The following is a 14,599-nucleotide window of genomic DNA, read 5'->3' as shown; positions in this document are numbered from 1 at the left end:
TCCATCACCAGTCAGCCTGGACTCGGGGGTTTGTTCTGAAGCCTTTCAGGCTGGCAGCAAGATGGGAGGACAAGAATAGGGATTAGTAAAGCCCAATATGCTATCCATCAATTTAGGAAACACAATAACTACAGTGTTGGAGGAAACACTAGTACCTTCCTGCAAGCAGCAGTTCCTGCTAACATTGACTTGGTGCTTAAAGTTAAACTTCTCCAGGCAAAGTTGGGTCCAAAGAGTAATTTTCCATTAGAAAGTTTTTTTAAAGATATGCTTGAACTAAAGCAGATATGACCAAAAAGTTGTGCTATTTTACTGGGTTTCATCAGGTTAATGCTGAAAAAAGTTATATCCTATATTAAAGAGATTGCCCATTTCCTTATCCATACCTACACCTTCTGGACAACTATTAGTGAAAGAAATCTGATTTTTTTTCATATTTTGGATAAAGAAATTCTTCTGAGTTTTGCGGCAGAGTTCTTTAAAATGTCTAACTGCGATTCAGTTTCCTATTAACTAACAAAACTGAAAAGCCCAAAGTCCTATGTTAGGTGATTTTTTTTAAGCCCATCAGGAGCATTTATTGAACACAGTATACAGGATTCATTCATTCAATCGTATTTATTGAGTGCTTACTGTGTGCAGAGTGCTGTGCTAAGCACTTGGGAAAGCATGATACAACAACAAATGGTACAGGATACTTCATTAGGTACTACGGGGAGTTACAAAAGAAGAAGATGGAGTCCCTACGCTGTCAAACCCCACGTGAGCTGTACCTCAGCTCACATGTCCTGAACCTGTGGGTCTGGGGTGATACTAAGCCAATCCTAGTCATGTTCAGATACACCTCTGGATCTACAACAATAATAATAATAATAATAATAATAATAATAATGATGGTATTTGTTAAGCACTTACTATGTGCAAACCACTGCTCTAAGCGCTGGGGGGATACAAGGTGATCAGGTTGTCCCACGTGGGGCTCACAGTCTTAATCCCCATTTTACAGATGAGGGAACTGAGGCCCAAAGAAGTGAAGTGACTTGCCCAAAGTCACACAGCTGACAATTGGCAGAGTCGATATTTGAACCCATGACCTCTGACTCTAAAGCCCGGGCTCTTTCCACTGAGCCATGCTGCTTCTCTGATCAGGCTGAGATGATCTAAGGCATGGCACTGACATGAAACTTTACATTTTCTGGCAGTCTCCACCACTAAGAACCGATTATTTATAACCAACAGCTTTGTAATATTTTGTCTAGAGCAAAGGAAGACACTGCTGACCATGGAGTTCATTTCTGCTTAACGCTGCAATATAGCTTATGTAAAAATGCAAGACTTACTAGGATCCCGACTGTTATATGGCCAGCCAGAAGCAGACAAGAAAGATGGCATTGGAGAACTTGGCCGGCTGTCATCTTCTACTTGCTGTGTAATATGACGCACGGTCTCTTTATTTTTCCGATTCTTCCTGCGGCCTGTGGGCTGCCAGCCATCCCCCGCACCTTGTTCGGGGAAAGTGTTCTGAATTGTATTATCCTTTGCAGAACGCAATTCGCTCCCTCCATAATGCGACGGTGAGGTCTGCTCCTCTTTGATACGTAAGGACCCATAGCCTATGTCACTAGCCCACAGAGACTGTGATGAAATATCATCGTGACTCTCTGTTTTTGGTTCCTGATCCTCTTTCCCATAGCTGCTTCCTCCTTCGTGACAACTGGCAATGGCTGAGTCTCCAGAGGAATTTGCTGGACTTGTTCGCCGAGCTAACCAGGGAGAGATGCTCCTACCAGCCACCACTGCGGAAATCAAAGCATCAGTACTACTACTGGAGGGAGCACCGATTTCATAGTCAGCAAGTTCATCCGATGCATCCGACTTTATGCTTATGTCAAGAGCTGCTTTTATGAAATTATGACAAGCTTGGACAATATCCGTCATCTGGAGATAACTAGCCGCTGACATCACCTCAATGACATTTCTGCTGGTCAACGCAAGGTGAGCAGAGTACATGAAGTCAATGATAGCTTTAAAGCCCTGTGCAGTGACAATGTCTAAGTGAGTTACTGTAGCCTGGTCAGATGTCTTCTGTACCTGGCAGTACAGTGTTTTGAAGTAGCGGCTGCTCCCAAGCAAAACGTTTTTATGAGCTTTAAAGATTTTCCCTTCCACTATGATGCACACATCACAGAGGATGCCATGCTGTCTCTGCTCATTGAGCTCACGAAGCAGATGACGGTAATGGGAGGCAATCTCCATATCTTCCTTTCGGTTATTCATTTGGAAATCTTTGTGTTTCCTCTTCTATAAATGCTGTAAGGGTAAAAATAAAATGGTTATTCCTAAATTCAATACATAAATGGCATAAACCTTGCAGTAGTACTGATGGAAGGAAGTCAAAGTAAACTGCAGTAAAATTAAAGCTTTTACAGGATTAGTCTGTCACCACTAACAAAAATTATTGCCCCAACTGGCTGTGCATTCTTAATGTGATTCATCCCTGCCATTGTGTTCATAATCAAACACTCCACATGGTGTGAAAAAAATACTAAAGGAGGGTTCATTCTGCTTCACCAACATGTAGTTATGTACCAAAGAGACAACAGCTATTTAAGTTACCACAGTCAATCAGAGTAGAAAACCTTTTATAAATGCCCTGGTGATGAATTTCTTTCAATTGGTATTACCATTTAGAAAAATCAAAAAGTAAGAAGTGTGAACTTTAAAGTTCATTACTGAAGCCCTGAACAGGATACTTTATAAGTAACTACTCATGAAGAAAAAAGTTCAACCTCCCCCCAAAGTTAAGATAAGCCACGGACAGGTATTTTTCAACTAAATTACTACTGTGCCTCACTGGTTTTTCATAGTCCAAATTCCTAATCTACCTTCTTTTGCCTAAAGACTTTAGAAAATAGAGGTATAGCCTATTATAAAAAAAGATACTCAAAACACACCATATTGATGGCTTTACAAGCAGCAAAGTACTGATGCCATTATTACCCACCAAACCTTCAACAAGTGCGAAGAAAAGGTGACTTGCCCAATCACTGAATTTCTGTCCTATAGAAGACAGGGTTGGCAATATGATTATTGCAACATGAGTGAAAAATGATCTCATTCACGTGAAATAACTGCTTAGGGAACAGTTAGCACTTAAGACATTTCACCATGAAAATCTGTTTTGGGGAGCAGTGTGACCAAGTGGAAAGAGTACAGGCCTGGGAATCAGAGGAACCAGGTTTTAATCCTAGCTTTTCCACTTGCCTGTTGAATGACCTTGGGCAAGTCACTTAATTTCTCTCTGTACCTGAGCTTCCTCATCCAGAAAACGGGGGTTCAATGTCTGTTCTCTCCCCTACTCAAATTGAGAGCCCCATACGGGACGGGGGCTATGTCCGGCCTGATTAACATGTTTCCATCCCAGTGCCTATAAGTGCTTAACAAAATATCATCATCGATATCGTGGGGGACACTTCACCAAATCTTCAATTCTAGGAAAGCATTTCTTTACCTTTGCTAACACCCTACAATGGGACTGCCCCTAGATTCGCTGAATCTTTCATTCCTTACTGCACTGCTGTATCACCCTGCTGGAGCAAAACCTTCCCAAGTTAATTAAAGCTCACTCCTCTTTCATACCCTTTGAGCTCATCACAGTTTTAAACAAGTGAATCTTTTGGGTAATGGACATCAGCAACAGCTGGTTATGTCCAAATTAAATACTTTCAATGTCTGTCCCAGTTCAAGGTCAGGTATCTGTTTTTAGAATTCACTAAGAATATGAAGGGCTAAAGAACCAGTACGTTCTAATTCAGTTTTAGATTTTTATTGCTAAGTACTAATAACATAGATGACCTCTAATTTAAAAATTTGCCACTGCAGTAGCGCTTAGAACAGTGCTTTGCACATAGTAAGTGCTTAATAAATGCCATCATTAGTATCTCATACACACCAAAATTTTTAACATGTAAAGGTAAAAAAAAATTAAAAAGGAGAAATTGATCAAGTTCAGGGACAATCAAAATGCCTTTTTCCAAAGAGAACAATGACTTTACCCATAGCTTTGCAATATCCCTAACTCATAGAGTAAACTGAGCCACAGAAAGAGTAAGTGATTCCTCGAAATGCTCAGGGGTAGGATAATTTCTTAGCATCCCCGGAAGAATGCAAGCAGTGAGTGGTTGGGGCCAAATGCTCAGAAGATTCAAAATCCTAAGACCAGTGGAGTAGCTGATATTAGATCAATCAGCTGTATTTATTGAGCACTTACTGTGTGCAGAGCACTGTATTAAGTGCTTGGGAGAATGCAACAGAGTTACTAGACATGACCCTGACCCTCAAGGAGTTTACAATTGAGTGGGGTGGTCAGACACTAAAAAAACTACAGATGACATTATTTGGGGATAACACTTGCCAAAGAACTAAATATTTTAAGTACATGTTCTGTAAAGGTCTTATTTGTCTTGAAAAATAGATATTTTTGAGATATGCTTCAAATTGAATACATTTCAATACATTTCATTTTTCAAAACAAAGGACTGGCTTAAAGCCTAGAATCTATATGGAACAAATGTCTTACTAAAAAAGCAACTGGATAGTCCCTTCCATCAAAAGCTTCAAAAACTTTAAATGACAATTTTGATGTTTTCAGCTCTATCGTTTGACCCTGAATATAACCTTTTTCCCAATTAAGCAAAATACACACATATGGAGAAGAACTGGAAAAGTAAAGCAAATTTTAATGGCACTTGTTAAGCTTTTACTATGTGCCAGACACTGTACTAAACATTGGGGTTGATACAAGATAATCAGCTTGGACACAGTCCTTGTCCCACATGGAGCTCATGGCCTAAACTGGAGGGAGGAGGATTGAATCCACATTTTGCAGATAAGGAAACTGATGCACAGAGAAGTCAAATGACATGTCCAAGATCACACAGCAGACAAGTGGCAGAGCTGGAATTAGAACCCAGAACTTTGGCCTTCCAGGCCCCACAAGGTCAGGCTGATTCCCCAGATTTTTTATGAAAGCATACTGCTTATGAAAATAAACATTCCTAAATGTGTTCGCAGGTCATCTAAAAAACTTTCTCGAAATTACAGTATATGTAAGCGGAAATATTCGGCTAGTATTGAACTTTACTGTGCCCCCCTGCCCAATATTTTGAAAAATAAGCTCAGGTATATGTACCTATGTGGAGAAATGGTGTAAAAAACTATATGTTCACTTAAACTTGTTGCCCAATATCATTTCTCAGGGTTGAATACGCACTCCTTTCAAAATAATATTAAGTTTGTCTTTACTTCTAGATTCAACAATTTTTTAGCAAATGAAATTAGTTAGCTGAATGGGCATATTTAAATACCAGTTAAAAAACAAATAGAAAAGATGCTGTTTGAGCAACAGAAAATGGAACATTCTTCACTAGAAAATAATTTTAGTTCTCCCCAAACCTAGTGAAAGGGATTTTTTTGTTTGTTTTATTTTCCAAAAGAAAAAAAAATTCAGGTTTAAGATGTAGACTGAAGTTTGTTTTTTCCGGTGCATATTTTCTTTTCCTTTGGAATTTAGGGGTGGGGGGGTTACTTTTTCATACCATAGCTCTAAAATTTTACCTAATTTCTAGATTTACCTTTATAACCTCAGCAGTTGTCACTTTTTTGCTTTCCATAGTATAAAGTCAGAATAATCAAAAGCCTGCCTGGGTATTTTGTTTTGCTTTTTAAAAAAACATTTTTTAAAAAATCTGCTTTCCCCATTTTACTTTCTTGTTTCTTTGCTACAGTAACTCTGTTTTCATAGGTTATGTGATTACACATCACCAAGCATCTAATTCTTGAGCACCAAATGAAACTGGAAAATTAACCAAACTTCAACATAGCCCTCTTTACAGGCCAAAACCTTTTACCTGCACTCCAAAATATACAAGATTGAAGAAAATACAACTCTCTTGCTGAGAAACACCCCATTTATGGGAGATATTTGATGTAGTTGTTACTTGCCATCCCCGTCCCAAATCACTGATGATAGACTACTAATAATAAACAAGTTATAATTTTAAACTGAACAACTCACATAACTAAATGTTTTCATGAGGACAGCCAGGTAAGCAAGTGTGGTAGCCCATAAGTATGTCTTAAGGTAGCCATATTATTTAATCACTTGCTGCACTGCCATGTTTTCATTTTTTACAACCAGCACTTCCCGAAGAATTTTAGCCAGATGGTACACTACTACAGTGACCCTATTCTAATTCTGTTTTGATATAATACCATTCTGATCTATTCCTGTATTGTGCAGATTTCTAACTACAAAAAAATATTTTCTTTATAGGTGGATGCATTAAGTTAATGATCAGGTTACAGAATGCACATTGCTAGCATATTAAATTTCACCAAATTCTGAAGTTCCTTCAGAAGGGGCATACAGTAAAACAATCAATTCACTCTCAAGTAGCTAAAAAAAAATAGATTCCCCAATTCCCTCATTTGATTTGAGAAACCAGAAAGGCAGGAAGGGCTACCACTTGTGGCAATAACATTTTAAAGATACAGCTGACAGGCCAAGATGTCCTCGGAATTTCAAGAAGGAAGAGCAAAAGCTATTTCCTTTATACAACAATTTAATGTCTCATTAACAACACCTACTAGTTCTGCCATTATGTACGTATGCATGCATTTAACAAGGTTAGGGAATTAGGGAATATTCAACAAACAACACAAGCCTGTTTGGATATAGTATATCACAGAGTTGGAAAAATCGGGGCATAAAAATGAGTGGAGCATCACAGGAGCTACTACAAGGTGAGATTTGCAAGAAGATAACACCCATGTTTTAGGAGAGCTAGGTGTATTGCAAAAACCTCCCTTAGGAATTCAACAATCACCTTAGTTCAAGCAGAACAAAAGAATAGAAAGACCCGTTAAAGGGACCCAGTGTCAGAAATCTCCATGCTAAAATAAACATAATTACACAAAACTTTTGCAATAAATAATGCCCTTTTTTTGAGCACTGGGAATGTCTGTTATTAATCCATGTATGTTCTTCTGCCACATCAATAACAGGCATGTAGATATTAATTGATGGTGACAATGTAAAATCAGTAACAATATTCTTGACAAAAATGTTCTTCCTCCAATGTCATTAGTATAAGATCACCGTAGCAGAAATAGTGGGCATTCCACGAAGTTTCTTCAATCAATGGCAAAAAGTCCAAGTAAATTTACAATGGATTTTTAAAAGTTACAAACAGGATCTACATTTCTGTAAAATAGACATTTATTACTCACTCTTGCACTGTCATACAACAGCTAATGCTTCATGGATAAGGACCATATAAATCATGTCTGAAAACTCACAAGAACCATGAAATTTGCAGACAGCCATGAATATATTTCATTTGATGCACTAAGAGTACGCAAAATACTAAAGCAGGTAACTGGAATATAATTTTTGCCCTAAGGAGCGATCCTTGCATGTTATTTGTCCTAATGAAATTTAAAAGATTCAATGTTATTTACATCTTACAATATTGTCATATCCAAAAAATAATTTGACTTCTGTTCACAGACACAGTAAATAGAATCTGTTATCCACTGAGGAATATAGGCCAGCTTTAACACAAATATATTTCTCCATATAATAAACTACTGCGCTCTACACTGCCATAGTCACCCTATAATATCTCACTTTCCTACCTTTTATTCTACCTCTCAAGAACAGTAGAGATGAAAGATTTGGACTTTTGTAGCGACTGCATTTATCTTAAAAGCTTCAACTAGTGAAAAAGTTTCAACTGGTGAAAAGGCAAAAAATATTTTAAAAGCACAGTTCAATGTTCAAGCCATAAAATGCCCAAGGATGACCTCTATAAGCTTGAGAAAGAGATGATCACAAAAGAAAGAACTGAATATGAAGAACTGAACCAATTAAACGTTTAGAAATGCTTTTTGAAAAATATTTTTATTTGGTAAACTTTTACTCATGCCTAACTATAAACTTGACTGCTTATCCAAGTCATACATCAAACAAGGGGTTTCTTCTAAGGGGCAGAACAAGTCCACTAAAGAAAATTTCCTAGTTTCACAACTAAAAGTTCTTCAGTCCATTTCTTTGGGGAAACACTAGTATACCAATACTCTTGGAGAAAAACCATGCTCTACCGGATCTTTTCAGGCTCCCAAAGTTAATATACAGATTATACTTCATTCTGGATTTCTGAAGCTATACAACTTTTATTCCTCAATTACAGTAGTAGTAGTAGTAAATAAATTGCTATTGGTTTCTGTTAAACTTTAAGACTAGCAGTCAAATAGTAGCAAATACAATTAATGGACTCTTGCAAGCATTACTTCTCCATTGCAGCCTTATTTACTTAACACATCAAATGTTTGACTTTTAGAACTTCATGATAGATTCACTCTCACTTCCCTGGCTGAAAAAGATTCAGAATTAAAAATTACAACACTCTGTCAACTCCTTATCTTCCCACCCAACCCTTTCCTCCCCCAACTTTCCTGTCCCTGTAATGAATCAATCAATGGTATTTATTGAGCACTTACTATATATGCAGAGCACTGGGAAAGTACATTACAACAGAGTTAACAGCCACGTTCCCTGCCCACAACGAGCTTACTGCCTAAGTTTACACCGTAGACAGCACCACCATCTTTCCTGTCTCACAAGCCTGTAACCATGGCATTAAGCTTGACTCCTCGCTCTCAAACAACATATTCAATTTAACACTAAATCCTGTCAGTTGAACTTTCACATCACTAAAACATGTTCTTTCCTCTCCATCCAAACTGTTATTGGTACCTGTCTACTTGTTTTGTTGTCTGTCTCCCCCTTCTAGACTGTGAGCCCACTGTTGGGTAGGGATTCTCTCTTATCTGTTGCCAAATTGTACTTTCCAAATGTGTAGTACAGTGCTTTGCACACAGTAAGTGCTCAATACGACTGAATGAACACTACCACGTTAATCCAAGCATTTATCCTATCCTGCCTTGATTACTATATCAGCCTCCCTGCTGACCTGTCTCGTGTCTGTCCCCTCTCCAGTCCATACTTCACTCTGCTGCCCAGATTTTCTACAAAAACAGTCAGTCCGTGTTTATCCACTACTCAAGAACCTCCACTGGTTGTCCATCCACCTCCACATCAAACTCCTTACTATTAAATTTAAAGCACTCAATTGTCTTGCCCCCTACCTCGCTACTCTCCTACTACAACCTAGTCTATACAATTTCCTCCTCTAATGGCAGCCTATGCACTGCATCTCGATATCTAGCTCTCCACCAACCTCTCACCCATGTCCTGCTTCTGGCCTGGAACACCCTCCCTTTTCATACCTGACAGACAATTACTCTCCCTGCCTTCAAAGTCTTATTGAAGGCACATCTCCTCCTGACTAAGCCCTCATTTTCTCTTTGCCCACTCCCGTCTGCATCGCCCTGACTTGTTCCCTTTATTCAGCACCTCTGTCCCCAGCCCCACAGCAGTTATGTACATATCCATAATTTATTTATATTAAGGTCTATCTCTCCTTCTAGACTGAAAGCTCATTGTAAGCAGGGAATGTCTGTTATATTGTTGTATTCTCCCAAGCTCTTAGTTTGGTGTTACCTGCACACAGTAAGTGCTCAATAAATGCGACTGACTGATGGAAAATTAGGCACATCTCAGAATTGCATATGAACAGCCTTTTGAATTATTGAATATCTGAATGTACAAATATGGGAGAGTCCAACACATATCTCATAACCACCACAATTAGGAAACTTTTTTCTATTCAGTTCTCTATTCCACAAATTTCACTTTACTCCAAATATACTTTTAGTGCAACATCAAAACAGGGAGCTGAACTGAAAACTGTTTCTAAATTAAGCACATTTACTTGGTCAGGGAAATCAGAAGATTTTAACCCTGAAATCTCGGCCTAATTTTTCACATACTCATTAGCATTGTAGTATTATCATTAGACTACACTGTACTCCTTTTGTGCATAGCACACTATACTTATGGGCTTTGGAACATAGTTAAACTACAGGGCATGGTCCCTACTCCTATGAAATTTACAAGCTAATGGGGGAGACAGACAATGAGTGTATACATTCATTGAGAACAAGAGGGAACACAGATACAATTAGTAACAGGAGAAAGCAAAAAAATGAATAAACAAACATATAGTTAAATTCTTAGGGTGACTAATAGTATAACCTGATGGGGAGGAGGAGATTAATTAGTGAATGCTTCTTGGGGAAAACATTATTCTAGAGCACTTGGGCAGGACAAAACAAACAAATGATATTCTCTGCCCTCAAAGAATTTACACTTTGCACCAGAGGTTCAGGTATCTGTGTACATTTCATATTAAATTTGAAGTATTTTACCTTAAAAGAGAATTAATCAGGGCTTTTTCCTTTTGTAATGTTAGGCGATCTTAACATATTCCTAGCACGGATAAAATTTCTACTTTTTTAACCAAATGGAAGGTCAGTCAGTCAACAAACATCTGCAGAATAAATATACAGAATAAACTGTTCTGGCCATGGTTTAGGACACAAATTAAAAAACAGATATGATTCTGGCCCTAAAGGAGTGTGTAATCTAAGAGGAGAGTCAAAACAAGTAAAAAGAATGGATTAAGAAAACTCAGTCAGTGTGCTGATGGGTTGGAGAATTGGTGGAGTTCAAGGGGGAAAGCTTCTTGGAAGAAGTCAGCCTGGAGTTGTGATGTAAAAGAGGAGAATAGTGTGGTTTAGCAGACAGAAGCAAAGAGGTTGTTTGACATTTTAAAAAACAAACTGGGCCAAAGCTTGGTGCAGGAAGAGGACAGAATTCAGAAGGAACAAGAGGGCAAGTTCGCCCCTCAGTGATAAGTACAGCACCAATTGGGGGCGGGGGGCTAAATCTGAAAGCAAAACAGACGATCAAGAACTTTAAAGGAAAAATCAAGTAGCTTCATTTAGAAAGTAAAAGGGGGTTGCTGTAGAAGTGGAGTAAATATGTCTAAGTGAAAAAAAGGGGAAACAAGATACCAATTTCAACTGTCATTGACACACTTAATTCAACCAAATATTGCATGATGATTATGAGCACTCATGTTGTACTCAATCTTATTTTTGGAAGAAATGCACAACAATAATAATAATAATTGTGGTATTTATTAAGTGTTTACTATTGTCAAGCATTATGCTAAGCGCTAATCAGATTGGACACAGTCCCTGTCCCACAGGGGGCTCATTTCAACTGACTTAAATCAATGTAAATTAATGAGCACTGATAAGTATCAGATAAGTATCTAATGTCCAAAAAAACCCATTTTTTTTAAATTTCACTTGGTGTTATAGAACCAGTTATAATTTAAATTATTTTTGAACCATATTCTCTTTGATCCCTTATTTCCCACAAACAATTGTTGACAACACCATTTTTTGGATAACACAAGGTTTTGCAGGAATTACAACTCTGATCTTTATTTTAAAATTAACCTGTGCAAACATGCTCAGTCGAAATAAACATGTGATTTGTTCTAACACATGAGATTTATAAATGATGGCAGATAATTTTTTTAAACTTCAAGATACATTTTAATTTGAAATTAAATACTACAAAAATGCTCTTCGTACCCCACCTCACTCCTTCCTTCCATTTACTGTGACTGCTTTTTCAGAGTAGGTTTATTGGGAACATGGTCTTTTTTCTTTTAAACATCCCAGACATATGAACTGTGAGTGCTTTTGAACACAAATATTGACATTGAGAGGTACAATGAAAAGATCATGAGGACAGTTTCCCCATCGTTATATATTGGTGGCAACTAGTGGTTATGGGTTTGTCACGAGAGTTGCGGAATAAGCACAACCCAATTGTCCAGAATATGTTACGATTTGATTCCCACTTCAAACATTTCCTTAATACCAAAAGGAAACTCTACACCGATGACTGTCACACAGGTCAGGCCCGACTTCAGAACCTCCCTGGTCTTCTATCTGTTGGGAAGGGACAAACCACCCTTCACCAAGAATGAACCCACCTCCACCTTTCCTACTCCCATTCACACCATGCAAGGGCTATAGGGCTGGCCTGGGAACTGCTACTTGGACCTGAGGTCTCCCTCCTCTCCCACCTTAAGTTGTCAGATCACTTCCTCCCTGGAACACACCTTGGCTCCTGCCCTGAGCACCCAAAGGGGCAGCAACAGAGGAGTAGACAAGAGAGAACATGTGGCGAGTAAGACCAGGCTCAGGGTGAGGGAGTGGAAGTGGAGTTAGTACCTGGGCTAAGTTGAGGCTGTGAGGCCCGGCTGAAATGGCCCATGCTTGAAAGGTGCCACACAACACAACCGGTCACGCCTATCAACCTTATCTCCAGCTACTCCCCAGGCAATGCTCTTCCCTAGGTGCAGGTGCACGGTTGTCCCATAGCCCGGGTCCATGCAGTCCCCTTAAGGGAGCAACTGAAGATGCTTCGCTCCCTCACAGCTGCCACTTTGTGCTTATGCTCTGCGTTCTCTTTCCAGCTCTATGAAATCTGAAGCCTTGAAGCCAATCGTCAGAGGAAGTTTCGCTTGATGCAAAGGGAACTAGGTAATCGTTGGAGGTTTTTGAGAAGGAAGAGATGTGCGGAAAATGCTACTGGAAGATGAGCTGGGCTGCAGAGAGTTGTATGGATAGTACAGCAATACAGAGGGAAGAGGTTGGAAGCAGGGAAACCAGTGAGGAGGTGGATAAGAATACTCTAATCAGAATCACGACAAGAGCTTGAATCGAGATAGCTGTTTGGGTGGAAACAGAGAGGCAAGTCTGGGAACTATTATGAAGGAAAAAAGTGGTAGAATTTGTTAACAGGAACAAAGAGTGTGTGTGTGTGTGTTTGTGTGTTTGTGTGTGTGTGTGTGTGTTTATACACACATACATGTATTCCAGCGCTTAGAACAGTGCTTGACACATAGTAAGCGCTTAACAAATGCCATCATTATTATATATATGTACAAATATGATATATATTACATATATCATTTGTATTTTCAATTATTCACCCATTTTATTTGGATCTATTTGTGCTACTTCCTGCTGTGTTCTTTCTCCTGGTCCCACTATTTTGTAAATTGTTTTAATCTATCTTTCTCCCCCGTTATATTGTTAAGTTTCTTGAGATCGGGGAACTTGTGTCTTTGTTTTCCATTCAATCAATTAGTAGAGAGTGTTGCACTCAGAAGGCACTGAAATACTATTGATTGACAACAGGAAATTTGAAAAGTAGTGAGGGGTCAAAGTGATACCATGGTTGAGGGCTTCTGGTACAGGGATGATGGCAGTGAGATGTCAGGGATGACAGAAATGAGGAAGTTCAAAGGAGTAGGTTTAGGAGAAAAGATAAGGAATTCAATGTAGACATTTTCCATTTAAGGTGTCATCCATGTGGAGATGTACTGGAGGCAGCAGGAAATGTGAGACTGTATAGTATGACTGAAGTTGAAGCTAACAAGTCAACCAGATAGAACTGGGAGTTGAAGTCACATAAGCAGCTGAGTTCTCTGAGCGTGAAGAGCAAGAAAAGTAAAAAAAAAAAAAAAATTCAAACCAGAACCTTGTGCAACACCCACAGTTATGGAATGAGCAGTGGAGGACTTAGAGAGTAAGGCTAAGAAGAACAGAGTTCATCCCTGGTGATCTTTAAGGAAAGACCAGACAATCATTTGTCCTGGTTGATTAAATCATTCATCTGCCTAAAGCTGGGGATGGGCCCAGGTGATCTCTGAAGGTCCCTTTCTATGATTTCAACAAACTTTTTTCTTTCTTTTATGTTATTAAGTGCTTACAATGTGCCAGGCACTGTACTAACCATTAGGGTGGATATAAGCCAATCATACTGGAAAAATCCATGTCCCACAAGGGGCTCACAGTCTTAATCCCCATTTTTCAGATAGGGAAACAGGCACAGAGAAGTGAAATGACTTGCCCAAGGTTACACTGCAGACATGGGGCGGAACCAACATTAGAACCCAGATCCTACTGACTCCCAAGCCTATGTTTTATCCACTAGGCCACGCAGGCATACTCCCAAACTGAGTGGATCTGCCTGGTAAAGGGAGTAACAGAGATAATAAAGCCCCTAAATGGAGTCCGACAATCTTGCTTCTGGGCCCATCTTGGAACTCACTATGCAAGCACAGACCAAGCCTATCCTTGGGAGTATGCCAAGGTATGCACAGTGGCATCCAAGGTGATGACATCCAGATCAATGTGGCCCTGACCCATAAAGGCTGGGTAGCACTGACACTTCAGCAGAACGATAACTTGTAGATTCTCTTTTCCCTCTTCCGCCCTCACAAACATTTAAAGCCACAAATATTTGCTCCTGAAGACCAAAAGTGTAACAAAGTTATTCCCCTCAGAATCCTACCTTACGAGAAATTATTTGCATACTATTGAGAGTTGACGTGACAGGGAAGACAGGGAAGAGTTTTGTTCCCTACACCCTCATTTTCTTCACTAATAAAAAGCCAAAGCTAATTAAATGTATATAATTTAATCACTGTATAAACATTTTAAAGCTTCCTACTTTAGTGGGCATTGCATGAAAGACATCAGG

The 14,599-nt window shown here is 39.0% G+C and overlaps 1 protein-coding gene across 4 annotated transcripts in view; it reads right to left on the bottom strand.

Moving 5' to 3' along the window:
* ZBTB46 (zinc finger and BTB domain containing 46) overlaps positions 1–14,599 on the bottom strand; it is a 103,782-nt gene that overhangs the window by 69,163 nt on the left and 20,020 nt on the right. For all 4 annotated transcript variants that reach the window (XM_038750205.1, XM_038750206.1, XM_038750203.1 and 1 more), the window contains exon 3: positions 1,341–2,310. In XM_038750205.1, the coding sequence (XP_038606133.1) occupies positions 1,341–2,277 (937 nt within the window). In that variant the 5' untranslated portion in view covers positions 2,278–2,310. The remainder of the gene's footprint in view (positions 1–1,340; positions 2,311–14,599) is intronic.

Source organism: Tachyglossus aculeatus, chromosome 8 (genome assembly GCF_015852505.1).
Source record: "Tachyglossus aculeatus isolate mTacAcu1 chromosome 8, mTacAcu1.pri, whole genome shotgun sequence".
Taxonomy (NCBI): Eukaryota; Metazoa; Chordata; class Mammalia; order Monotremata; family Tachyglossidae; genus Tachyglossus; species Tachyglossus aculeatus.
This window is presented reverse-complemented; position numbering and strand designations above follow the sequence as displayed.